Source organism: Oxyura jamaicensis, chromosome 5 (genome assembly GCF_011077185.1).
Source record: "Oxyura jamaicensis isolate SHBP4307 breed ruddy duck chromosome 5, BPBGC_Ojam_1.0, whole genome shotgun sequence".
Lineage (NCBI taxonomy): Eukaryota > Metazoa > Chordata > Aves > Anseriformes > Anatidae > Oxyura > Oxyura jamaicensis.
The window spans coordinates 9,358,362-9,386,308 of NC_048897.1; the positions used below are offsets into that span (position 1 = coordinate 9,358,362).

Below are 27,947 nucleotides of genomic sequence, written 5' to 3' on the forward strand. Positions count from 1 at the left end.
TTAAATCTGGTGCCCTGAGACTCAAGCTGACCGCAGTTCAGCTACGGCCTTGCACAGGGCACATGGCAGAACCGCTTACATTATTTTCTGTGAAGGTTAATTTAATCGTTGCATAGTTTACTAATATGATCACACTGCAGCCCTGCATTTTTAATTGTATTTCTAAATAAATGCCTGTGCTGTGGATCTAAGCTTTTTGTGCCCAAACACTTGTGAGAGCTCAGCATTTCCCAGTCACTTTTGTCCTGTGGTCCTGTTTAAGTTTGTCGCTCCCTGAGCTGCCCGGCATCGCTATCCCACCACGAAGCCCATTTAGCTCACGCTCAACTTCTCCGATTGTCTCGCTGCTGCTGCTCTTTGAACGTAAAAGCACTGAGGTAAGGAAAAGACAGCTCAGCTGTCCTTCCCAGGACACAATCTCCATACGTGTGCGGCTGCACCTGAGAGGGAAGGACGCAGCCTCCCAGCTCCAGAGCGTGCTTCAGCCTCAGTGTGAGTGGTCCTCGCCCTGTCTCTGTACCTCTAACCACGAGGGCAGCACATATGGGTATGCCTCCACTCGTTCCCGCAATCAGTTCTGCTCCTCTCCATGATGCTATTGCTGGTGATTTCTTGATGTTCATTCTAACACTGCCTGCTCTGCACCACCTTCTTTTCCTGTAGGTTACTTATGCTAACATCTCCACCTTCTTGTGCCCCAGAGCAGCCTTCCTAGCCGGTTTGTGCTTTTAGCACTAGCACACGTGCTGCTGGGGTTTGTTTGCTCCAGCTCCAGGCTCCCTCCTTCCAAACCTGGCTACTTCGGATGCAGCCACATGACTACAAATTCTTGGTTTCCCCTGGTCCCTGTACCAGTCTCGTCAGCGTGGGCCAGAGTGTTGGACAGATGTAAAACCACCGCAAACTTTGCTGCTCGCCAGTTAGTAGGCATCAGCAGGTACGGGCAGGAAAAGCCAAGCCCTCGGTGGGGCAGAGCGGTGCAGTTGCTCGGTATGATCTGCGAACCAGCATGAGCTGCTTTTTAAGCCGCCTGCCACGAGAAGAATGCAAGCGTCCAGCCTCTGCTGACAGCGTGACTAAGCCGGCATTTCAGCTGGAAAAATCCCTGCTCGCTCCTCATCCCCGACCTTCCTGCAAGTGTATGCCAACCCAGCTACCAGATGGCCCCTTCGGTGAACTTGTGCTCCTGTCTCCTGCTGACACAAGGTGTCCCACACTTGCTCTCCATCACAAGCCGGGGAGAGAACACTTTCTTGGCTTTTACATTTAATCCTCAAGGCAGAGGAGCTGGGAAGTCCGCCTTGGCAGCCTGTTTGTCAGCACAGCATGCGCCCGTGACGGGCTTCAGCGTGTCTCGGCAGTCACGGGAACTTTGATGAATTGGCTGGCAGTGGCACCTGCTGCTAAGGATACCGATGTACAAGATGCACTAAAAGGCATTTCTTCGTAAAGCAGGTGATAACGCCACAGATATGTCGCTGTACCAATGTGTATTTTTCCTCTCATTTGACCAATGATTTTTTGCTTTGGTATAGGCATCAGTAAAATTGCTTCAGGGCACAAGCAATCCCGAATAAACTTTGCAGAAATACTAGTAATGAGACAGGATATAAGCAAGAATTTCCTTATGTGTCACTGAGAGAAGCTGTTTTCTTTCTGAGTGGAAATTTGCTATATTCAAAACCTCATTGAATTAAGCTCAAGGAAAAACCAAGAAAAACAAAAAACCAGTGATACGTATTTCACAATAATAACCGGCTATTATTACTGCTGAGATGTGCTCTGCGCTCTCACATTCGTGGATTGGTTCAATCTCAGGAAGGTGAATTATTCTTCAGGGAAATTCTGTTTCAGCAAAGCAGATCAAAAGTTCAGGAGGAATTAGTGCGCACCAAGGACAACATCCTGCAGACAAATCTCCCACTCTGGTTGGGACTTCAGAAATAACTACAATAGAATAGCCACTAGAATATTCATTATAAGCTATATGCAACACCCAATATATATAGCAAACCCTGAGGGCACATTTGTTGCTTCCACAATAACTATCAAGGGAGTGAAAAGCACTGAGTAAAGATGCTTTATGTTATTTATTTTTATTAACCTTAGGGTGAATTTTCTTTAAGGTGGGCACATGACAGCAACGGTTATTGAGCTCCTCCTCATCTGACTGCATTTTCCAGAATACACAAAGCTGCAAAGCTGCTATCAGAACAAAGCTGGGGATTTGCTGCCATCAGGCACATCCTGTCACAGCCTGCACCTTTCTGGCTTAGGCAGTGCAGGGAGAGGCACGAGAGGCAGGTGGGCCACAGGAGGATGTGCTCTTCACGTGGGTTGTGTCAAGTTTGTGACGAGAGCCCATGGCAGGTGCTAATTCAGACAGCACAACTTAAATCAGCTTGAAGGCTGCTCCAAGTTCTGCAAGGGATAAATTTCCTCTTGTGCAACTGTTCTGGCTCCTTTGACCACCCGATCACAAACAAGGACCTTCCTTTCCGAGACCTAGTAGAACCCGACTTCGAGACGGCTCATGAGAACATTCACACTTATGTTAAGATTTAGAATTTATTTTAGAAGATGAGAGAAACCAACCACAAAATAAGGGGCTCCTCAGCTATGCAGTATTGGCCAGCAGAGAGCAAGGGATTAGTTGGGTCAATGCAAACATGAGATACAGCCCCCTTTTGGAACTGCTACTGCTTTTTAATTCAGAATACTGATAAAATGATTTGGGAATCATCTGCAGTGAAATCTGCTGAAGAAATGTTAAAGTGATGTTTTGTTTTCACAACTTGAACTTGAGGAATCTTGGTTCAGAGTCTTTAGATTAAGGGATGCTTTTGCTTTGCCCTAAAAGGTATGATGTTAGAGAAGCAGGGCAGAGAAGGGAGACAATACCTAGAGAGACAAGGACAGAGTTCTGAGGAGGGTTTCACAAACAAACAGTTCTTCAGCTTGTATTTAACGGCAGCTTCTAAAATGATGATTTCTAACCATTATTGTAGTACATCTGCCCTACAATGTGGCCAACCCACAAAGGACTCTCGCCTCATATAGCTTCGCTCCAGACTTGCTAACGCATCTTCAGCTGCCTAACAGCAGAATTATTAGGTACCACAGTACCTCCCAAATCTGAAGTCTCTCTGCTCACTGAGAGCGGGGCACCATGCGACAGAGCTGAAAGTCTCTCTTCCCCACCAGCTTGCACTGTTGGTCTACGGACTTCCCACGTGCATATTTATTCTGCCCAATTTCGGTTTTGTTATCTATTTGCATGCTGCCTGCCAGAAATGTTCCTTCTAACAGTGTGCTCCAGCAGGTTGGCCACCATCTGTAGCCAGCTGAATCCAACCAGAGGTGCTCAGCTCACGGCATGGCCTTTCCCAGCCTCGCGGTCTCTTACCAGGCAGCCCCTGCCGATGTCCTCGATCCTATTCTGACAACACAGTGAGGTGTTTGCCCCACAGGTAAAATTTGTAGCCTGCTCTTGTCAACACAGTGGTTTACTGTTGGCAGAGAAAAGCTTATCGGCAGAAAAGCATCAAGAGCCTGTGTGCCACCTCCTGGCAAATCAATCCCACAGAGTTATGTCCTCCTAACACATAATGCGAACAGGATGGCAGCATGTCAGCTACAGGAATTATTTCAGGATCATTCATAATATCATCCTGCCAAAGAGAGGACAATTTTGTGAGAGAAAAAAACTGATGCATAGCATTAGTGCAGTTTTTATCTGACCTTGCTCCCATACCTCTTGGCTATTTACAATTCCTCCTACAGACTGTGCCAAGCTTCATACTCGGAAAGGAGATGTACACAGATGTCTTTCATGTTGGGGGCTTCCTAAGCTATCCTCGACGGCAAAGGCCTGATACTTCACAGCACCGTTCTGGCTGGACATAATGTAGGAAGCACATGTCCTGAAATTCCCAGCGAAGCCACGAGAATGCCAGAGGCCTGCGAGCACATTTTTGCTGCCTCTTTGCGCTCTGCCCCAGCTGTTCCCCTGCACCTCCCCAATTAAAGAGGGAGCGCTGACACAACGCTTCTCAGATGGGAACAGAAGCAGGCCTGCTCAGGGCTCTTCTCCGATCCGGACAGGCAGGAGGCTATTTTAAACGTGCTGACTGTCAGGCATGTGGAAGCCTCCACCGGCTGTGCGCTGGAAACTTCAGAAAGAGAACACCCTCCTCCAATAAATTTTGGGCCCGGCTCTGCCTTCGGCCTCTGGCAGACGTCACTTGCAAGCGCCAACAGTGTAAGAAGAGGGCACAAACATAGCAGCAGCCTCCAGGGAACACAATCCCAGCCTCCAGCAACACGTGGTTCAGGAAATTCCCAACCTTAACCTCCCCTGGCACACCTTGAGGCCATTTCCCCTCATCTCATCACTTGGTGCTTGGGAGAAGAGCTTGATCTGCACCTCACTACAACCTCCGTTAAGGTCATTGCAAAGTACAAAGTCTCCCCCGAGCCTTCTCTTCTCCAGGGGAAACAGCCCCAGCTCCCTCAGCTGCTTCCCCTAAGGCCTGTTCTCCAGACCCCTCACCAGCTTCGTTGCCCTTCTTTGGACACACTCGATGTCCTTCTTGTGGCGAGAGGCCCCACCTGAACACAGCCTCACCAAATAACAGGTAACGCTAGGTAACTGCGTCAGCCCTGGCTGCAAGAACAGGTCGTCCAGGGAGCACCGAGCACCTTGCCTTTTGCAGAGGATTAAGGACATTAGTTTCCAACTCAAGCCTATAATCATGCACAATTAAAGAATTACAGAATGGCAGAACTGGGAAAGACGACCACCCAGGCAAGGGCAGTACAGGTTATTATATCAAAGGCAGGCTCGACTGACACTGGCTTCATCTGTTCTCAGTGACTGCCCATGGGGGAGGCTGCAGTTTCCCCTATCTATTTTAGTGCTTCTGAACGCTGGAAAGTTTAACTATTACCAACCTCGAATATTTCATCCTGTGACTGAAGTCTGTTACTCCTTAGCCCGTGCCTACACAGAGCTCTTCCCTTCCTCTTTCCAGCAGCCACTTAAAAGTTTGAAAAGTATTGTCAAATGTCTTTACCAAAGAACTCCAACTCACACAGTCTTCCCTGTTAGATTTTGTTATTTAGATCCTGATCATTCTCACTGCACTCGTGTTTCCTTCTCCTGTTGATGCACATCTTTCATCTGCGGTTCCCAAAGGCTCCACTACAACCCGCTGAGGCTGTATAGGTGCCAAAGGAAGGATCATTTCTCAGGTCTTGTGGGCGAAATGCTCTGCTGTGGCGCTGCAAGGTGGCTCTGCCTTTTCAAACAACCCAACATCTCTGACTTAAATTCACCTTCTGACCCACCATAATCGCTACATCTTCTGCAGGCCTGTTTGTACCTGTGCAGCTGGTTATTTCTCAGGTGAGACGTATTGCATTTAGCATGTTCTTTCCGACTGTATCTCCAATTTGTCCAGATCATTTTAGCCATCAAGTGCATCTTCTCTGTTTCCCAGCCCTCGTAAAATCCCATCAGGACTGAACACTGTGCATAGCAAGCCACGTAGGGAAGCAAGAACTTTCAGATTCTAAGAGAGTATTTTTAAAATTGAGTTATGAATCAGTCTAAACTACCTTCATATTCCTTCCCTCCTGGTATCACAGGTGCAGCTCATCTCTAATGAGGTTTCACAGGATAATTAAATTTGGACAGCTTGGGCAAACATCCGAATCTTCATTCACCTCCGCTGACAACTCTGGCAGATAGCTCGCAGTGTTTTAATTCCTAACACAAAGAGCACATAATACCTGGGACCACCGACCAAATACTTTAGATACCTCTCATTGCTCTATTCACTGTAGGAAAAAATGGCATTATCTAAAGTGCTGCAGTTGGAAAGGACTTTCTCATGTTCTTGTTATTTTAGGCAGCTCTGCTATTGGTAAAATTATACCACCAGTTTTGCCATGTCACTTCTTTAAAATACCCATTCAACTATTTTTGTACTGTGCTGATGACTGGCCTAATGTCCTGCAACATATTTCTAACTCTTACTGAACGTCCCAAAAGGGGAGCACGCAGCGAGGGCAGCACATAGGACACGGGGAGGCAGGATTACTGTATCTATTCCTGTCCTCGGACTTTATACAACTCTGGGAACATCCTTTAAACTGCCTGCAGTCCACATTCGCTTTCTGTAAAATCACTTTAGTGAGAAGAACTCAAAATTCCTGCTTCAGAAGCGGGATGTGCCTCCCAGGTGAGACTTCCCAAATTCGCTTGGCTTACGGTACAGATCAGCCTCGCAGCGTGGGGGCTGCATGACAAAACAGTGTCCCCTACTCTGAATACCAGCAACGTTCAGGGAAGTAAGTGTGACGCTGTGCCCGGCTGGAGGTGAGCGGGCGTGGAGCTGCGCTGCTCTGGGCACTGATGGGACAGACACCTGCACGTGTGCCTGGTGTGGGTAACTTCTAGCGACTCAAAACTGAGCAATTCACTCCGGAAGGAGGATTAAACACTTATGCAGCTCACAGGGCATGTCAAAAAAGGCACAGACATCAAGTTCTCAAAGTCCCGCTAGCAATGGCCTGAAGGATACATATTTGAAATGTGCCAGAGACCATGAAAGCAAGAAAAAAAAAAATGTAAAGGTAATGTTGGTCACAAAAGCTTTAGCAGCATCCTAACAACACTTTGAACAAGAAGTCCTTACTCTAAGTACAAAATGTTCTCTTTCATGAAATTGTGCTGGGTTTTAAACTACTTTAAATGATCATCTGAACTCTGTCGGAAAGGGATTTAAACCTGTGTAGATACCACGCCACAACACTCTTTCAGCATGAAGCTTTAGAGAGAGCTTTGAGTTAAGCATCCATGTATTAAATACCATTTTTAATAAGCACTCTGTCAGGAAGACTTTGAAAGAATCCTAACTATTTATGTATCTAAAGTCCCAGGTGGAACTTGTAGGCTAGAAATTTCTTGAAATGGATAAAAAAAAAAAAAGAGAGAGAGAAAAAAACACCTGCCATCCAAAAATCGAGGACAAACCCTCGTACAAAACAGCATTCAGGTGGGAATGAGCAGCAAACCCTTCCAACCAAAATACATCATCCCAGGTCCCAGGAAGCTCATAACGTGTGAAGCTGCAAGTCTCTGTGAAGCTGAATTTGCACAGAAGAGACACTTTTTCTAAAGTCATCTTTGGTTTAGTGAGAAATTTTGCACGGTTCAGCAGATTTTTAATTATTCACACTCAAGCAACTAAGCTCCTGCTGGAAATCAAACTACGAGCGTGCAATACCTTGCTGAGAGTGTACAAGCAGCACGGGTCCCTCCCAGATTATCAGCGGCGCTGGGCTCGGCCTCATCTCAGCTAGCTGCTCCCCTCCCGTGTCCGCCGCGAAGCTCCTGCCGGCGGTCTCGCGCAGCCCGAGAGCTGAACCCTGATTCATGATTTCAGGCTCCAGCCGTGGAATGCAGCCATTGAAAACCCAGAACTATTTTTACCCCTGAGCAGCCGCAGCATTTCTGTCCCATAGACTTGTAAAGCTAACGCCTTACCCTAAACACACACGCCCTGGACCTGAGCAGCTAAGATGCGTGGTTCCCTGGCATTCCGTGTGGTTTTTGAGCTGCGCAGTTGCTATCAACAGGACAAAGCAGCTCAGCCCCGGCATTATTGTCAGCCCTCAGAAGTCAGACATTTGATCCCAGTTGTCAAAATTAGAAATTCCTCGGAAATGCTTCGCTTCAGAAGATAAGATTAGCTCAGAGCAATGACTATCTATATGGTTCGTCTTGTACGCCACCAACCCCAGCGTGCATTTAACAAATATGTCGTAGCATATCACATACTCGACTTACAGATTGCAGACACGAATAAATCACTACAGACCTAATCTTTAGTTTTAAGGAAAACCACAAAGCCAAGGCAATTTGCCCAAATCCCCCCAAATCCACAAAACAAACAATAGTTTTTTATAGAAAGTATCCAGAAATATGGAATCTGTCTTTAATTAATAATTAGCATCAAACCAGAACTAGACCCCTGAGCTAGTTTTATTATAGAGATATTAACCACTAGAAAATAACCAGATTTTTGCATATAAAACTAATCAGATTTCTGCACAGCCAAGTATAACCAAGACAATACACATGCACTTTGGAAGAGAACAGTCCAGAAACAAGTGCATAGCTGGCCATACCTAACAGGTCCAATTCGCGAAGAACCAGCAGACTCACTGACTTACCTTGTTCATGTCTAGATTTAAACAACAAAAAACAACTGCGGGCATTTCTCAGAAATATACAGTTAAACCACAAGAGGCAAGACACAAAGCTGACAGACGTCCCGACAGCAGTCAGTTGTTAGTAGTCCTTAACCTGTGGAAGCATCGGGAGGCTTAGAGAAGAATTAGCAGCTCAAGGGTAACAAGACTTACAATAAAAAAGTCCCTCCCATGTAGAGCTTTCAAGATGACAAGAAATAGCACACAAAAAGTGAGAGTGCCAAGCTCATAGGAAGCCCTAAGATCACCAGTAAGCAGCAGATGCCATAACCCACCAGTTTCCTAGCGTGCGTCAGGGGCAGCGACCCTTACGAGATTCCTTCAAAGAGCAGCTGCATCGTAACCCGCAGTACGCACATACCCTACAGTAACCCTCACGCCACGTGCAGCTCAAAGACAGATTCTTGACCAGATAAACCCAAAGCTGCGGCCAGCGGTGTTCTGGAGATGGTCTGTTCACAGAAAAGTAACAGAACAACCCCAGGACTATTCTCTGATCAACCACGGAGCACCTCTAGCATCACATGGACTGACTGTGCAGCTCTGGAGAACGTGGCCCTTTTAAGCAAGACCTCGTGCTGGGAAGCTATCCTTTGCTGTTCTGTGCTCGGAGAATCTATTAAAAAAGCGTAGGGGGAGCACAAGGAAATCAGCAATGAAGCGGGCCTCTTGGGGAAACGAGAAGGTTGTAACTGAAGTGTGTACAAGAACACGGAACATGCCTTAAGACAGCCAGATCTGACATCAACCTGAAGTTCAGGAAAGGTGTTAAATAAATAAAGGAGCAACACAAGCCTGTAATGTCCAGAAGGCTGAGCCACTTCAGCCTAGCGCTGTGGGAAATAAAGCGGAAGAAATGCTGTTACTGTGAATTCGTGTCTCCATAAGAGATTATTCTCAGTCAACAGCCTTCTGCTATTTCTGCAATGAGCTGACTCTCCAGAACTGCCTTTCATTAGCAGCAAGACACTAGAAGCCCAATCAGCTGCAAAAGGCCAGGGAAGAATAAGACTAGTTAACAAAAGCCCTGCGCAAGTACCTTCACACATTCTATTGCTTTCCACCTAAAAGTTAACAAGTCCATCTTGCCTACCTGCTAAATAACTACCAGATATGAGCAGACGGTGCCTCAAATTATTGGCTCTCACAAATAAGAGAAAGAGACTGCTGTAAACCCCTTTCCTTTCCCATAGAATATTTACAGTTCTCATTGCACGCTACCAAATAGAATTCAAAGGAAGAAAAAAAGAACGGCATTAATAAAAACCTTAGTCTGTCTGATAATCCCTCCTGCCTTCAATACCTTATTTAGCCATCTTCAAACTTTGTGAAAACCAAAAGGTGAAGAGCTGAGATCACCTCCATGACTTTTTAACCATGTTCCCTTGGAGACTGCCAACTTCAGTTAGGAAATTATTCACCATTCTCTCACCTGCACTCAGCAGTTCATACAGAGATGCTGAAAGACTGATCAAACTGGCATTAGCAATTTGAGGCCATCCTGTGAGGGCCTCAACATTTGCTGATTTGTTTCTAAACGAAGAGTTTAAAATAATTGCTTACACCTTTTCTTTTAAAAGCCAATCTTTTCCCCTCTGTCCTTGATTTTATCCCTTATGGAAGTGGTTTGGGATCAGTGGTCAAAAAAAAAAAACAAACACAAACACACCTAGCAGTAGTCACCATGACAATTACCAGAGAGGATTTAACATATAAGGAGGAAGAAGAAGAAACAAATGAAAAAAGTAGCAACAGTGTCAATTTCCACCATCCTGTAGGTTTTTGTTTGTTTGTTTTTTTCCATTTAGAAAATCCAAACTACTCATCTTGGTTGAGAATTAGTACCATGCAAGTTATTTTTTAAGACATTTTCAGGTCTAAGCCCAAATCAATTTTAGCTTCAATGTTCAGGGAGAATATCAAATTATTTAAAAGAGTAGGTATAAAGCAGAAACTGAGAGGCACATCTACATCTTTCTTTCACTCTTCAAGAAGTACAGCCAGGCTCAAATCTCGCTTAAACAGAAAGCAAGGGGAATAACCTGGCAGCTGATGTAATTGCCCTCACGTTCCAGCACCACTCGGGAGATTGCACAGGAAGGAGGGGATAAAGATTCTGAAAAAGGAGGTGAATCTCCAGCTTCAGTCCCAAGCTAACTTTCTGATAATCCTTTTGCACTTAAATGCAGACAGGACACCCACAACCACGAGCTTACTTCTTCTTCAGCAGCCTCAGGAGTCATAAAAAGCTGTCATTGCTTTCCATCCAAAATGCACAGACATGAGAGAGAGAAACAGCTGTACAGCTACCGAGAGCCAGGCTTGAATCACAACGCAGGACAGCTGCTAAGTGCAGGCTTCACGTGCGCTCATGTCATCGCAACGCTATGCCCAGCACCTTGAGAGGTCTTACCTGCTCCACGGGGGCGAGAAGCTTACAGAACAGGGCAGCAGCCAAGAACTGATTTCATCTGCACTGATGCAAACAAGGGAAAAGCTCAAGCTGCAATGTTTGCACTTCCTCCTGTTTCAAAGAGGAGGCAAACTGGAAGTAGTAAGGGCAGCCTCTGCCTGGGGCTTGCACTGATGCTGTAATAAGGCTCGATGGCTTCTAAGCGCGGTCAAGAATTAACACTCTATGTTGTCTCGGTTTTTTGCCATTTCTTAAGGGACTTGCTCCAAGCTGCGGTTAGAAAAGGACAGGGGGACCAGATGTTGGTCCGACTCAGAACTGCCTGCCTTCAGGAAATCAAAACACTGCAACACATCTCTTTAATATATCAATCATTTGAATTTGTCACCAAAAAAGTGCAAAATGTGCCTGGAATATTAAGGGCGCTCATTTTTGTGTGTACTAAAGAATTGTTTATCAATGAAACCTGAGGGGGTGTGTGTGGTGCTGTTCCGTATCCTAGCAGGAAAGCTTAATTCTACTCGCAAAAACAACACCAAATTCCCTGCAACAATAAAATGTCAAATCAGAAACAGAAAATGCCAACGCTAAATTCAGAGCTGAAGCCCCCTTCCCATGTGTTTACCTTTAATTTTGGCTTCTTTTATTGTTATATGTCACTTGTCAGATAATGCAAAATACATCAAATTGGGGTTTTCTTTCAGAAATTCTTGCAGATGCCTTCCCCTAGATTCTTTCTTGGATCACTGCCTGTTTTTCTCTCTCCATCTTTTCCCTTGCCTCTTCTCTTTATTTCACTCTCCTACACCTAGAGCTAAAATGTCAGCAATCTCTGTAAAAATATATATACAAACAAGGAATGTCATAGCGCCTGTGTTACTACTTTCATGTAACTACTCCTAGTCTAGTTCGTTAGAATACAAAATGGGAAGAAATGGAGGACTAAATATAATCCTAACAGGACAGTAATAGAAATAATTAGCTTTTTTTTTTTTTTAATCCATGTATGTATATATGCACACACCCCTTTGTTCTGAGCATTTACCACCTGCATCCAAGTGTTGTTAGGACACTACGGGTCTCTCTCCTGCTGTCTCATGAGGCTAGCCAAGGCTACCTTACTTTTTTTTCCCCTCAACTGAGATGCAAAGGACACCTACAGATGTGAAAGACATTTCCTGGTACACTGACTAACTGCAAATGGGAAAGCTCCTCTAGAGCAAAGAGCTCTCTTTACCACCAGATAAACAAGCAAGCACTATTGAGTATTTGCAGCCCACTGTTTCTGGGGTGTCCCATACAGTCATACACTCATCAGCATGCTCTCTATGCAGGTTACCAAGATCTTAATGCCTCCCTAGCTTCAGTGCAGTTCTTGGCCTCGGGGGAAATGAATTGTTGTTCTTCCTTTACTCCAAAATACGCAAACATGAAAAAGAAGGCAATATTTTTGCAGGCTAGCAGAAGAACTTTCAAACATGCTTGTTTCTCCCTTCACTTACGAAGCCCATGAGGAATCTCCCTAGGGAACACACCAAGGAATGTTCAAACCCTGTTCTGGAGCAGTAAGAAACAGTACCATCGATTAACAAAAGCTGGAGCCATCCACTGCTAAAGCTTCTGCTACTGAGACAAGACAAACTGAAATCAGAGCTACGGAAAGGTGAATGACTTTCCCACTGTGTGGATCGTAACACAACACTACTAATCATTTTGCCATGTGGAATAAAACGCTTCTCAACTTCTCAACTGTTATTGTTCTAGCGTCATTACAGAGACCACTGTTTAGGTTTTCCCCAAGTTCCTTGGCATCTCACAAAGATCCATCAAATGCAGCTTCTGGTCCTGCTTTGCCGTTCAATGTTAACCCGTGCACACTTGACTCTTTGTAAACGCTAGTCTTTCCTAAAAGTAGGAATTTGCATCAAAGATGCATCATTGTGCTGCTCAAGCACCACAGACTGGCCCAGCTCCAGCCTCTTCTGTGAACTGCCATGGATTTATCCTGGCTGAGGATTCAGCCTGTGTATTTAAAGGCTATGACTATCGTTAGGTTCATGCAGTTTCCATCACACCAGCAATTGAATTTGCAATCCACAGCCAAACACTGGATCAAGTGTTTCTTGAGAGAGTTAGACACATGGAATAATGACAACAAATGAGCATGCAAGCAACATCAAGAAGGTGGATAAAGAATGTGAGTGGATTTCACAAGCACTGCCAACCTTTTCCTCCAGCACAGATAACGACTCACTGTCAAGATTTTCTATTAAACCTTTACAACGCTAAGATCTCAATGTGCTGGAAATAACCCAATGCAATGCATTGGAAAATTGTGAAGCCATAATCATTTTAGCTGAGAACATCGTATTTATGACAGCTCCACCATTTTCATTACAACTTTGGCAACACAGAAAGGTTTTTACTCCCCATTTAACAACTATTTTGGTCAAGGACAGCACCACTTTTAATACTACAGTATTAGAGGCTCTGGCTGCATTTTAATTAAGGCTAGTCACTCCTTTTTCATTTTAGGCTGGAGAAGAGTGTTGTGACCTACCAGTTTGCTTGGCTGCTACTATAAGTGCATGGAGGGCATCCATCTGCATCTGGAACTACAGCACAGGATAAAGGCAATTCTATCTGTGGCCTATAATTCACAGATTTTCTCTGAAGGCAACAGAGTATCTAAACAGGTAAATGAATCCAGGAAAGCCAAAAGACAGAAAATGCAACAATCCCTGACTAATGGCGTACATCTGCAGCAGCAAAGACCAGGCTTAGCTGAGTTGCCTTTTAAAGGAGATTTGAGGCTACACTGGTGCACCATTGCTGTCTGCCCGCAGTTCACTACCTGCAACTGCCATTTAAACAGCATCTCTCAAGGCAGAGCCCAGCTCACACACAGGCCATATGATTTTAAGGCTTTCAGAGTCTGAGCTTTGTTAATTCAGAGTAAAAATAAATAAATAAATAAATACACGTCAAGGTTGGAACCTTTAATTACCCCACTGGGACCCTTCAATGACAATATAAGACCTTAGATCTACACAGCACGTAAAAGGATGCTCAATAATAAATAAAACTCAAAATTATACACCTTAGAAGAATGGGAGGAAAGCTGTCTGGAATAGCAGCTGCACATCTCTGCCTAGCTAGAAGTCATTGCCGACATTTATAGTTAAGGCATCAGACAAGTTATCTTTGTTTCAGTTTGCCTTTATGTGTTCCCTAGTTCTCCTTCCCACATCCTTCAGTGGTTCCTGGTAGCAAGTTTGTTATGGGATACCTATAGATAATGTTCACACATCTCTTTATGTTGCTTAATACACACATGATGCAGTACCACAAAGCCTAATAATACCATCAATTTTAGGTTTCCCGTCTCAAAGATCCCTCACAACATTGTATTAAGCCTGGAAATATGGTCTTCATTCTACAATAAGACATGGTGATACCACTATGTTCCCAGAACCATCAACAGCTGATCCATGTTTGTTTGTTTTCTTTATGGAAAAATACAATTCATGAATATCCATGCTTTCGCTATAGAGTCATCTGAAATATTTACTGATGCCCAGTTAATACAGGCATGCTTTGGTAAAACATAAAATCTCATGTAACCTGCAGCTCCTACAAAATGGGAAGCATCTATTTTCTGATGCTGGGCTGCCTTTGTAAAGGAGATACCTTTCCATCACCCTGGCATGCCACAATACAGATGGTTCTAATAACTATGCATTATCCCAAACAAGCAATAATAAGGAAAACAAACATCCAAATCAAGACAGCACTAGAAAAACATCCATCATCAACAGGAATGGAAGATACTCACCTCTGCTTCTGCTGCTTGCTTATGCCTCACAATATATTCTATGGAAGCCTCTGTAAAAGAAGAAAGAGATGGGAAAACATAAATATAAGACACCAAAAATAAGAAATTATATAAAAATGTCAAATAAAACTTCTGACGTGGTCGGAACATATGCTTAAGATTTGTTCAGCTGAATAGCCACATTGATGTGAAGAATACTTGGAGAAGTTACAACCATTTGGACCCATTACATGTAAAATACTGTCATTTCCAGCTCTCTTTGACAATAACTGCAACTACATTTTTGCTGTGTCCTGCAGCTGTAGACAGAGCATAAACCCCAGGTAGGATGGGGAGTCAGTGCCTCCATGCCTCCCGCAGCAGGTGGAGGACAAACAAAGGCCATCGCTTTCTTATAGATTGCCTTTATTTTTGGAGACTTACTTAGGCCACATCCCTGAATGAAAGCCTCTTTCGCACAAATCCTCTCCCCATGTGCTAAACAAGGAAAAACACAAATCAAGAAGAGAAGAGGGAAAATACGATACAGCTTGTTTCAAAATTAGCAGATATTTACCACAAAAAAAAATCTTCTCTTCATGAAAACAGAAGTCAAAGTCCCAAACATGCTCTGAAACACTGCATGGAAAGAAAAACACATTCAAGTGTTGCTTTTTCCTCTCAGAGGTTTTCGGGCCCTCTCTCCATTTTGCATGGCACACGTAGATGTATCAGCTAGAAAAGCTTCCCACTCTTTAAGACACAATTCCTAGAAACTAAAATTAAACACAACAGGTAGATTGGGGCCCCTGGGTCCAGGTTTCTCTGAGGGAGGGCAGAGGGAGCACCATGGGGAGCAGTGGGGCTGGGAGGGGGATCCCTCTATCGCAGGGCCACACGTGGGGCTGTACCCCCGGGGCAGGCCAGGGCCCACACAGCAGGGGGGGCCCACACAGCAGGGCCATCCACCAAGGGAGGCCTCAGGCCCTGCCAAGAGGAAGCTGCAGGAAGCAGAACTCCCCCTTGTCCCTACAAAAAGCTCAAAGGACCACACATGTGGCCAGCTCGGGTCCCAGCCTAGCTGCCGGGTACCTGAAGGGCCAGGCAAGAGGAGCACCATGGCTGACAGCCATCAGCTGAGCTCGCAAACACACATTGCCGCTCTCCTGCCTTTGGTTAAGGATATTTTAACCTTAGGAAGCATGACCTTTCAGTCAGACGTGGCTGTCATACTGTTGTCTGATGCACAGTGAAGCAGAGAAAAGAGCTTTAGCTATTCTCCTCATGCTGTTCTCATTAGGGGAGTACACAGTACTCACCTACACATCCACTTCCTTCAGGTGGGCAGGTTCAACATACTGTTGACTGACGACATCTGGCAAAGCCTGATCCTGTTGTTGTTACTCAGCCCCTCTGCCCTCATAAACTTCTAAACATCCTTTACTTTTCTATCTGAGCATGCTTATTTTCAGAAGAGAAACACAATGATAGAATTAATGCCTACGCGTGCATGAACACAAACTGTAAGGACTGAAGTGGAATCCACCTGTCAATTTTGGCTGGAGCAATTCTAAGCATGTTATACTTTAAAGAGACACTGACTTTTCAGATTGCTTATACATCCTCAAATTCATAAGCAGGAACAATGTACTACCCTACTGGTTACAGGTTTTACAACTGAAAATATACACGCAATAGTTATATTTTCTAGTAATCATTTTGACACCATAAATGTTTTCACTTAAGCAAATAATATTCTTTTCATTCTTAACTTCTTAACAAACTTGATAATTGTACAAAAGTCACCAACGAGAGAAAAAAAAATCCAAACTGAAATTACTTTTGGACACATCTTGTCCTAAAGTAGAGCAAGAGCAGATTTTGGACCTGGAAAACACACCAACTTTCCTTATATTACAGAATTCAAAAGCTGAGGAAGATAGGCAGAGATCCGCATGAAATACAGCTCAGTATATAATTAGCAAAGCAAGAGAAAGCATTCAAAACCAAATGTATTCAAATCAGCCCAGCCACTTCCAGCACTGTTCCAGCAAGAGGTACGCAGAGCAAGGCCTGGCCTGCTTTTCAGCCTAGATGATTCAGGTTTCCAGCATTTCTAGAAGTGCAAATTTCCCTTGACAGCCATAAATTCATCTGAAGAGTGATGGCAATTAAAGAAACGTAATCTGTCACACTGCAGGGTTTTATTTTACTTGATAATGCGTTGATATATATATATACACAAGAATGAAAAGCATATTTTGACATTTAAAGCCATCCTAGCTTGTCTGTGCCATGCAGCCCAAGCTGTCAGGAGACATGTGGGAGTGCTGCAAAGTTTTTAGATAACAACAACTTCTAATTAAGAAACGAAGTTGCATTTTTACCAAATTAGAGCATGTACAGCTTCTCTCACACAAACACAAAAATGAGAAACATTTGGCTAACACTCATTTTTCTGGCCAGTCACTTCCCCAAAGCAGCAACTGTGACTGAGTGATGGCACTTCAGTCTGACTGCAGGCTTTTCTTCTCCAGAGCAACACTCCACTTGGGTGGCTAAAGCACCAGGCTGAGATTCAGATGATTATGATTCAAATCCTGGATCTGACAAAAGCCACTTTTCTAACTTTAGGTGAATCATTTAACTGACACTCTCTCTGCTTCCAAACTAATCTGTAAAGTTGGTATAATCCTATTTTCTTTCTCTTATGCTTTAGGAATAGGGTTGGGTAGCTTGGATACCAGAATTGATAGGCAGCATATAGTTCTGTGGAGGTTAATTTCACTGTGCACAAAGAGTAACTGACACTTCTGAAGCTGCCTATGCTTTTGTGGACTTCTAGTGATGGTCATTCTCCTCACTGGCTAAGGTGACTGCCATGATGGCTGTAAGCTTAAAAGTTAATAAAGCTAATAAGAGTTAATATTAATACCTTCACCAAATTTGTATTAAAAAATCTTTGTTACTGTTTCAGTTCAGAAAACAAGGAACACTTTCCAGTCATCCTCAGTTTTTACCTGTTGGTTGTCAGCCTGGGGCACATCTCAGTGCACAGAGGGAACTGACTTTTTGGATGAAATTAAACCCAAGGATGAGCCTCAGGAGCATGACGAATGCATTCCAGATGCTAGTGGGCGTTCACTAGACTAGCCTAGAGTTAGCCTAAACTAGAAGCACCAAATGTGGTCCATCAGGTCTTCAACACTGACTGTCCTGCTGCATAGATCCTACTGCTGTGCCCCACTACTTGGTAACGCAAATGTTGTGACATTTGTTTTAGGAGAAGAGAGTGGATGACCACTGCCACGTTTTGACTGTTTACATCATCCTATGACACTCATAATGGCTCTTTCCCAGAGCAACATTTACAAGAGAAATATTTCATTTCCTCCTCTTTCTCCCCTCATTCTGAAAACCAGTGGTCAGTGTAATGCATACCTTGATATTAAAAGGATAAACAAGTGGTACCTATCGGTCCCCAGAATGTGTCAACATACAGAAGAAAGGGGAGGAAACACATCCATACCAAGTGCATAATCACTGAGGGGCTGATGTCTTTACATAAAGGAAAAGAGACTTCCTCCAGAGCAATTCCCTCCAAGAATTTTCACAGACATTGGCAACTTCTGCAGCCTCATCCATGAATTACAAAGCTTTTGTCACGAGGACTTCTAGGATTTTTTTTGGTGGTGGTGTGAGGTTTTTTGTTTTATTTGTTTTTTTCAAGCCACAGTACCAAACAGGCAAAGGGATTAGGATTTTACATGTATGCTTTGGTACTTGCAGTAAACTGACTTCTGAATAAGGTGGTTCACAAGGTTTATGATGCTGCCAGAAGCCCCCCAAAGGCTGTCTCTTGTTCTGCTGTTTGTCTAAGGGCACTATGAGGCTGCCTCAAGTTCCTGCTCCTTCATTATCTTCCCTGTGCTGCACCTTAATTAAGCCCATATAAAGGCCTGTGTAGGCACATTATAAACTGTGTCACTTTAAGATCAGAAGACTTCCCTTCCCTTCCAGGCGAGGGCATGTTTTCTGCCATGTTTTTGAGTCTCCATCATTTTGATGTTCTAGTTCCACAATGCCCCACTGAGAGTCATCCCAACACGAGTGGTGGGGCAGCAAACAGAAATGTGGGGCTGATAAGTGCTCAGGTTGGTTCCTCTGCCGATACCAGTACTTATTAATTACAGCTTTTCAGAATTCAGAGCTGTCTGAAGCCACCCGGAGACAGTGACATTTTCATAAACCAGAAGCCGCAATCTAACCGGGGGTAGAGATCCCATTCTATGGAAAGCATATGGCATTTTTAGGAGAGGTGACTTTTACCTCACAGACTGCATCTGGAGAAGATAAAGCTTAGAAAAGGTCTGGGCAGCAATGGCAGCATGTCTCTCCTTGTGTCAAGAAGTCTCTCCTTGTGTCTCTTTAAGCTAGCAGAAAGTAACAAAGCTCTTTTGTCAGCCTTCAGTTGTCTCATTGCAAATTAGCTCTCATGAAGAGAGAAGCAAGCGAAAACACCCATGGAGGGATGGGGTGGATTTGTTTGTACAATGGCTTTTGTTCCACGCAGCAATATGGAAATGCAAGATAAGGGTTTCTATTACGCAGAGGCTATAGGGTACATTGTACTCCAAGCACAGGCACAAGTCCCATTAATGCTAACGGGCGTTGAGTACGCTCAGCCAGAGGAGAGCACAGTTGCTGCATTCTCACAGTGGCGCACATAGGCAGCAAGCTCCTGCCATCTACTTCAATAACTGTAGGACAGCCCATTATTGCCTTCACTTCGAGAAAACAAAATGGAACAGGAACACGTGCTGAATGGTGTTATGAGTGGTTTCAACTAATTAGCACAAGTCCCCATCTACATCAGGATTAACGCAATGCCTCAGTTGGCCCGTCTGAACACAGCAAGCCAAACATTCTGAGGTGATGAAAATTTTGGTTAAATCTCTGTAAAGCATATTTTGATTAGGACAACATCAACGAAAGAAGCAATCTAATATGCACCAGCGATACTGCTCGAGGGATTGTGAAAGTGGCCTTGAAGAACAGGGTGCATGTGTCTCCCGGGACACAGCACAAGCATTTTCATCTAAGGCATGAACACATACCCAAGATACTAGAAAGGGATGGAATAATTCCCGCGAGCTTCATGTGGCATTTACAGCAGCTCTGCCTGTCCCATGCAATATCTGATGGATGACATCAGGAAGAAACTACGTTTACCCTGTTTCAGCCAGCGGGATCTCACATACATGGTCATCACGGCTTCCAAATGCCAGAATAAAAGTTTTCTAAATGCACCAAGATACACACACGTTCACTCAAACAGATCACAAAAACTAGTCAAATTCACTGGGCCAAGATCTCCTCATAGATAAATTGTAGACTGCAGTGTTAAAACAGTAGCCCAAGTGAAAGTCTAGTTTAAGTCACTGATTTTCTTGCTCAGGGAATCACTCACTGATGATTGCATGGGAAGGATTTCCAACTCTAACCAACTTCATGTTTCAGGGTGATCTCTTCTTGTTCTCAAACCTCCCCCAAAGCCAACTTTTTTTCTTCTAACTCTGCCCTTCACAACACAAAGACACCATACCAGTTCCTCCCATCTTGAAAAATCCATGCCAGAATGCATAAAGCTCGCTACCATTCAGCATTCTTTTCAAATAAATCCAGCCTAGAAACATCTTTTTACGCTCTCAGAGTCAAGGGAAGCCACTTTTACCAACACCTCTATGACTTCTTAGGCCCTTCAGTAGCTTTGGCCATGCTCCTGCTGTTGAGCTGTTTCTTTTCATGGTTGCTGAGATCCCATTTCCTGAATCCTTCTAGTTTTCTAAGCACTCCTTTAGCATGTCCTCTGCTGAACTCTCCTCAAGCTCCATACGTTTCAATTTTCTTCTGTAGTTCCACTAGCCTCCGTCCTTTTTGTTTCTTCTCTTTTCCTTCCACATTTCATCTCATCTGCAAACAAAATTCAGCTAGTCTGATGACTTACAAAATACCACACCTTCTGTTCAAATGTGAATCTCAGCTTGTTTGCTTATATTTTGATGTGTGCTTAGCAATTACCACAAACTCATCACGGCTGAAGCAGATATCTTAATTTTCTCCCCAAGCCTCTCCCACCCATTATCTTCTTTCCTAACGATTTGTGAGCAATAACAACATCTTCCTGTTGTACCAGCCCATAACTTAAATATCACCTTCATCTTGAAGCTCACTGTTCATTCTTATATCTTGTATCTAAGCTATACCTCAGCACGGCAGACAGGCAGACGCTTCCCACACAGCATCACTAATGGGCCAGCCATAGCATCGTATCATCGACAGAGATAAAACTCTCTTGACAAATGCAATCTTGTTCCACAGCTATTTATCCAAAATGCCACTTTAATGGCCATTTATTTTCCTAGACCATCCCCTTTGGCAATGCTATTTCTTACTACGCAAGCCTCTGTTCATTCCATTCTCTCTTTTAACATTGCTGAAATATCAATATCGTTGCTGTATTTTCCACAGGTTAACCACAAGCCTCTCTCACCTCTTCTTCAATATCAGAAGTTCAATTTCTACCTCTGTCATAGCCTCAGGGATTCAATCAGCTCTAGTCCCGAGTTTGAAAATGCTTTATACCCCTTGGGTGACTTCTAGCTCCACTAAAGTCTGTGGGATGTGTGGGCCAAAATTTTGTCTTACAAGTAATTTCCAAAATCAATGAAACCATTCACAGTATGTAAAGTAAAGCATATGCCTCGGGCAAGGTCTGCTTCAGAAATGGCTTGCTGGTATCACTCTGTAAGCACAGCCACCTTGCTCCAACCGAAGCAGCTAATTCTCATATTATAAGTGCAGCCTGTAGCAGTGTCATTGTCTTTTGCTGGTAGGATTTATACCAGTTCATAGAATTAAAACCAACAAACAAGTCTTTCAGCAAAAGTGGTTTTTTTTGGCAGCAGAAATGCAATGTGTTAAGGCTGCTATTGACATAGAAAAGTTCTAATAAATAAGCAGATAAATCACAACATAGCCCACTCGATCCAAGAAACCTTTCTGACACAACCTGGCCTAATTTTTTTCTAGGACTGGGACACATACATAAAACATCTGACTGATAAAAACTGAACCCTACACACGTACATACATTCAGCTGGATCTACGTATATATCCATATATACAGAGATTGACCTAAAGAATATGTCATTTTCCTTGAAAAGTACTAATTCCTACTGCTGAACTTGAAAAATTGACAGCCCACGAGAAAAAATACAGCTTCAATGTAGACTGTGATTCTTCACACATGTAAATCAGGACATTAAAAATATTTCCAGGATTAAAGGACTGCTTAGACATGACATCATCTTTTGGCTTCTCCTGAGACTATTTGGAAGAGTGATGATATCACTTAATGCTTATTGCCAAAATTACTCTTACAGATCAGGCACCAGTGATGGTGTGTATATATAATGCAAATGTAGTGCTGTCCAAGTCATCAATTAGATACCAGCATTAGCTCTCTGCAATGCCAAAGTTAGGAAAATTCACAGTGCTTTTATAGTACTCTGAAGTTTTAAATACAAAATACACTCAATTACAGACCAAAAATACCAATTGTACTGCTCACACAAAAAGTTTAGCTCTGAATTGGCAACTAGGACCACTGTACTCGTTTCCATTATGCTATCCTTATTTTACAGCACCGTGTTGCTACTGATTTCATCAGAACTACATTAGTATCAAACTTGCCGAATGTACTAAAAGATGAGAATAAGTTTCCTTTTTTTTTTTTTCTGGCTAAAACAAGAAATCATTGGGACAATAGATATATGCTATTTTGCTTTCATTTCTGCAGTTGCTTTTAAAAATTAGAGCTCCTTTTTAAAAGCCCTTCCTCTGCTCACTAAACTCTCCAGTCTGCACATAAACCAGCACGGCTGTTGAACTCGCAGGAAACATTTTGCACTGTATGTACAAGGCAGTGGGAGGGGAAGAGAAGCTACAGCTCGATGAAGTACCGAACCAAAAATATTGCTAGCATGCTCTTCAAAGGAGCAGAAAACTGAGGGTTCTGAAGTGAGGCAATAACGTAACTAAATGTAGATCAGCATCTATTAATGAGAGCTCAGGAAACAGATGTTGCTGAAAGCACGTTACCAGCATTTGATGCTTTTTAATGAATGTAGGACAGGAGTAGCAAAGTGTGTGTGTGTATTGCTACAGCACGGCTTTTTTGAGAGGCTTCACAGTTATTTGTTTTCTGATATTTATCTTACTTCTACAGAGAAGCTCTATTTATTGTTAGTAAAAGTTGCTTTGTTCTACTTTAATACCATTTTTCTTAATTCTTGAAAGACTGGCAAATACGCATTTATGTTCACTAAATGCACATCTTTTACCTACACTAATGGAAAACTTATCTATGGTACCATTCCTCTTCCACAACTCACTGTAAACGTTCAAGACCAACCATTACAATTCAGCCCTTAAGTCCAATACACACAAAAGGAGGGCACTCTACCCCACAGGAGCCTAGGAATAACACTGCGTACTTTGTAAAGGACAATATTTCATTGCAGCAATTCACAAAGCTTTACAAACACCCATGAAATTCCCCAGCTCTGTTTATTAGCATTTTAAGACAGAATAAAGGACTTACAATTGACTCAAGGGAACAAGTCCCGGCTCTCAGCTTCTCGAGCAATGGATCAGACCAGCTTCTAGAAACGATTAGCTCCATTTATTCTGCAGAGCCCAATACTGCTGCATGTTAGAAAACCAAGAGGGATTTGTAAAGCTTTGTGGGCTGTACACATTTTTAAGCCTCATGATATTAAAAATCCTTCTTTATTTCACCACAGTTGCTTTATGTCTGCATAAAAACTCTATCACTGAACTTTACAGGCCTGCTCCAGGATTTGTAAGTACCCCAGCAGCTGAAGAATTAAAACTCTTCCTCTAGAACATAAGCTGAAGGCAGAAACCTCAGGACAAATAACCCAACAAGGGCTAACTTGCCCTGATATAAATGTATCCATCTGGTCCTGTACAACAGCCTTGCTCCCTTCATAACCTTCACCCAAATTTCTGTATGTATTTCTTTTTATTGTGACTGCTGAAAGAATCACTCAGCAACTGCCTCCTTTGCTGCGATCCCTCTTGTCACTGCGGATAACAATAACAGCCTTATTGTTCTTTACTCCCAAACCCATTGCCCTCCAGACACCTACCAGGAGGACATTTTTGAAGCACATCCCACGGGGCATCACCAGCCAGCACAGCAGGACTAATTACAGTGATGAGACCAAGGGCAGACGATAATCGCATTGAAACAACAGGACATTTGTCACGTCCTACCCACGGGGAAAGCCCCGCTTCCTACCTGCCCTACGCTGCCTGCTGCTGGCGCTTCTGCCTGCGAGGGTCCCTGCAGCTCCTTCCTCAACTGAGAAGCCAGAAGATCCCCTGTGCGGCTGGGTCACGACTGTCAGACGTGTCACCTGCTACTTGTAAGGTGCTGAGCCAGCATCTCCTCTGAAACTCCATAGAAGGCCCAGCAGGACGCAGTGCAACACCAACAATTGGAATTAAGCTCATTTGTTGCTTCTGCCACGTGCTTCTCCCACAGCTTCCCTTTACACTCCCTCTATACTGCCATCTTCCTGGTTTTTCCTGGATGTCCACTCCGCTTTCAGACATTTCTTCCACCCCCGGTAGTTCAGCCTCGCAGAAAAGCTTTTGAATGTAACACTTATCAAGTATCTGCTCCCCTTCCGTTTCTTCCCTTTTTCACCATCTCTCTCCTATCCTGATTTTATCCTTCACACTGCTTGGATTTCCGTAAACCTTTCTCAGACTCACCCTGGTTGCCCCCCACACCACGTGCTGCCCTGCTCCTTTGAAGTTAGGCAACCAAGTGCCTAAGTGTCTGCTATCACCCAATGCCTTCTTTAAATTAGCAGGAGAAACCCATACCAAGTATTGGCCAACTCCCAAACAGAGATAAAGCATCAGGTCAAAATTGCTGGTACTGTAAAGCTTCAGCTGCTCATGCAGCCACTTTTTTACTTTTTTTTTTTCTTCCTCAGATGCGGTGTCTACACACCAGCTCCTCTGGGTCTTCCCTTCTGGCCTCAGTGAGTCTAAGCTTTCGGACTGTTTATCATTTTCCCCAATAACGGTGACTGACCTGGTGTGCCCCGCTGGGTCGTCTCCCCTTCCCATGCGTGACACCACTCTCAGCTTCTCCATGAGACCCATCCCTTCGGCGCAACTTAGAAACCTGCTTTAGCTCATCACTGCATTTATCTAGTCTCATTCTTTCTATTCCTATAATAAATGCAAGTGTAACAGCTACAAAAGGGTTTTATGACTTTGCTTTGTAGTCTCACTTTAGCTGCATGCATATTTACACTGTTTATTTTCATCCAACCCAGCTTGAAGAGTCATGAGTAAAAGTGAAATTACACAGTCCCAGAGGGATCCTGCTTTTGCGTATTCCTTCCTTCTTCTAATGCATTTATTAGAGCTTCTGAATTAACAGTGGCAGATGCATGCAAAGGAAGAAAATTTTAATTTTGCAGATAATAACAGATTACAGTACATTAACATTACTGTAAAACCCACAAAGTGGAAGCACTCGAGGGACGTAGGAGCAATTAATGTAGTTAGCTTATTTACCTAACTCTGACGCACTGCTAGGGCATTCAGGAACAACTGGAATTGTGTTTACACAGGCACAGCTCTGTGGCTTCAATATCAGAGACAAATATCCCACCCAGGATTCAGGGGCACACCAGCTGCTTCAGGCAACGGAAAATACAAAAACTTATACTGAAATAGCATTTTTAAACAGATCTTTAAAAACAGATCATCTTCATTAAGATTGCTGGCAGGGGTAAAGCATTATGGATACGGTGCAAAGACTCCGCTCTCAAGAGATCCATATTTTTGGTAATATGAGAGAGAGATTCTGTAGCAGCTAAGAATAATCTTTGTTTATTATGTACTTTTATCATATCTGAAAACAACAATTTTCAGGGGAAAATAAGCTAAAGGTAGGCATAGGCAGAACCTCTAGTTAAAAGTAATTTATATAACAGAACTGTGTAATTACTAGGCAAAAAAATAAATCCAAACATGAGAAAACAAACTTGTGGTTAGGGTTGAGCTTTTTTAGTAGTATTGTAAGTATTAGCAAATGTCTTATTGAAATGCAGTGTTGATTTGTAACCCACAGAAATGCTTCATGCATATTTCTGATATGAATCAAAAGCCCTACGTTCTGCGCTTTGAACGCAGCCTGCAATAGCGTCCAGTTCTGTTTTATCTTTATGGGCAACTGCCCTCTGAAAGCCAGGACCTCTTTACAACTTCCAAAACATGAGATTCCCGTGCATGTGGAATTCAACATGTCCAAATGAATGCAACAATGATGCTGAGGATTTTAAAAGTTCTTTGCTGCAAACAAAAAAGGCTAAACTGTTGAAGTCCAGCCAGGTGGCCTCTGTCCATAGCTAAAGGGCTGAAAATGCAATACCATGCCAGCAACATAAACACTAGGAACTAATTTCTAACAACCCCCCCCCCAGACTTTGGGAAATTATGCTTATTTAATAGAACCTCGGCTGTTAAAAATAAATTAGCAGCAAAAATGCTGAGTAATGCCATCAACGTTTATATGGAAGCAGAAACATTTAAAACACTCAGTAGTCATTTTGAGTGCATGCTACTGGATCCTAGTTAAGGTACCTAGCATAGGATTTTATTTTTTATCTGGTCCAGACATTACACTTCTAGCAATGCCCCGGATATCTTGTGAATTATAGCTGAAGAAGTTTGTCTGCCACCAGCATACTGCAGGTAAAGAGCCTCGCTATATGCAGGACTCAAAGATGTCAGCTTCCTGTCCTCTCCTTTTAACCATTCCCACTGCGATGCCATGGCTCAGCAACAAAACCTCCAGGAAGGATGATGGAGAGTCTCTTGTGGACATGGCATTTATCCTCCCAAATAAGTGCCACACATGGAGAGGCTCCCCTGCCTTAGGGAGAGCAGCTGAAGATCACCCTACCAGTGGGAAGCAGTGAATAAATTCCTTATTCTGCCTCACTTGTATGTGCAGCTTTGCTTCACTTATTAAATTGTCTTCATCTCAACCTGCAGTTTTCCTCCCTTTTCCTCCAGTTCTCTCTCATCCTGCTGAGCAGTTCTCTCTCATCCCTGCTGAGGGGCAGCAAGCAAAAGTCTGGTGGGTGCTGAGGTGCTGGCCAGGTACTACATGACTGGGCTACACGGGACAGCATGCATTTAAATGTAAAGACTGGATTTTCTCTTGTAATAGAAGAACTAAGAAACACATACAAAAGCGTAGGTAAATGTCCCCATTCATCTGCTCACCCTTTCCTCCTCTTTTCCTTACTGTGGATGTTGCAGCTCTTGTTCATAACCCCACTTTGATGGTTTGTTTTTATACGATGATCCTGGTTCAGACTGATTGATTTTCATTGCTGGATGCTACCGGGGAACTATGAAATATCCTCTATTTCTGGTTTTAGTGCTCATATAGAGCTAGCTGGAAATGACTTTTTCGCTTTATTTTTAGCTCCCTTTTATTTATATTATTCTACTCTCTATTTGGAAGCTGTGCTACACAGAGTTGAAATGCAAAAAGAGAAAAGTCTCCATTTTTTTTAAGATCAGCCTGTGAAAAAGAAGAAATCCAAACATTTGTTTTAGGCAGAGGAATACGGAAATCTCATCTACATCCGAGCTTCACAGATCCTATCACTAATCATCATTATGTCAAAGGCAGTTTTCCCACTGGTCTCAAATATGGTGCTACTATTCTAACTGGATATGATTTTCCCTTTTCCTTTGCAGAAGTGAATTAATTGTATAGTTTTCAAAAACAGTTACAGTAGTAATATTTCTCTCTATTATTCATGTACAGTTGCAAACAGTCTAGAGCTCAACTTTCTAAAACGATACTTCCTCTCCCCAGGAAAACTGTGCCTCATTAAAGAGATTCCGATGAAGTACTAAAAATAGCTGGATTTTTTTTTCTTTTTAGAAAATCTTATTTTTGAGGCCCTCAATAACATTTAAATGTGTTGGTTCCATAAGATGTCTACCTGTAACTCTACATACTGCAGTATCTTCATAAAACTCATCCTAAGTGATTTTGGAAACCCAGCTTGAAGACTTGTAGTTCACATAGCCCATTCAAAACTTTTATCCAGGGAGAATGTTTTCTATTATTTTTAATCTGTCTTTATAATGACAGGCCCTTGGCAGCCCGAGACTGAATTTTTATTTCCAACTGACATTTTTCCTCCCATAAAAGGTGCTTGCAACTGTATGAGCCAAGTTGCTCATTAGAACTCTGCCCCGTATCATAACAGGGGTTAACAAACAAGCAGAATTGAACCAGTG

The 27,947-nt window shown here is 43.2% G+C and overlaps 1 protein-coding gene across 5 annotated transcripts in view; it reads right to left on the bottom strand.

Annotated features, from left to right (window-relative positions):
* TSPAN4 (tetraspanin 4) overlaps positions 1-27,947 on the bottom strand; it is a 410,086-nt gene that overhangs the window by 219,190 nt on the left and 162,949 nt on the right. For 3 of the 5 annotated variants that reach the window (XM_035327287.1, XM_035327285.1, XM_035327286.1), the window contains exon 3: positions 14,529-14,578. Coding sequence is in view for 1 of the 5 variants with exons in the window: in XM_035327283.1 (XP_035183174.1) it covers positions 7,293-7,443 (151 nt within the window). In the remaining 4 variants the exon portion in view is untranslated. Of the gene's footprint in view, positions 1-7,292; positions 7,459-14,528; positions 14,579-27,947 lie in introns of those variants that run through there. The other 2 variants (XM_035327289.1, XM_035327283.1) reach the window with 2 other exon arrangements.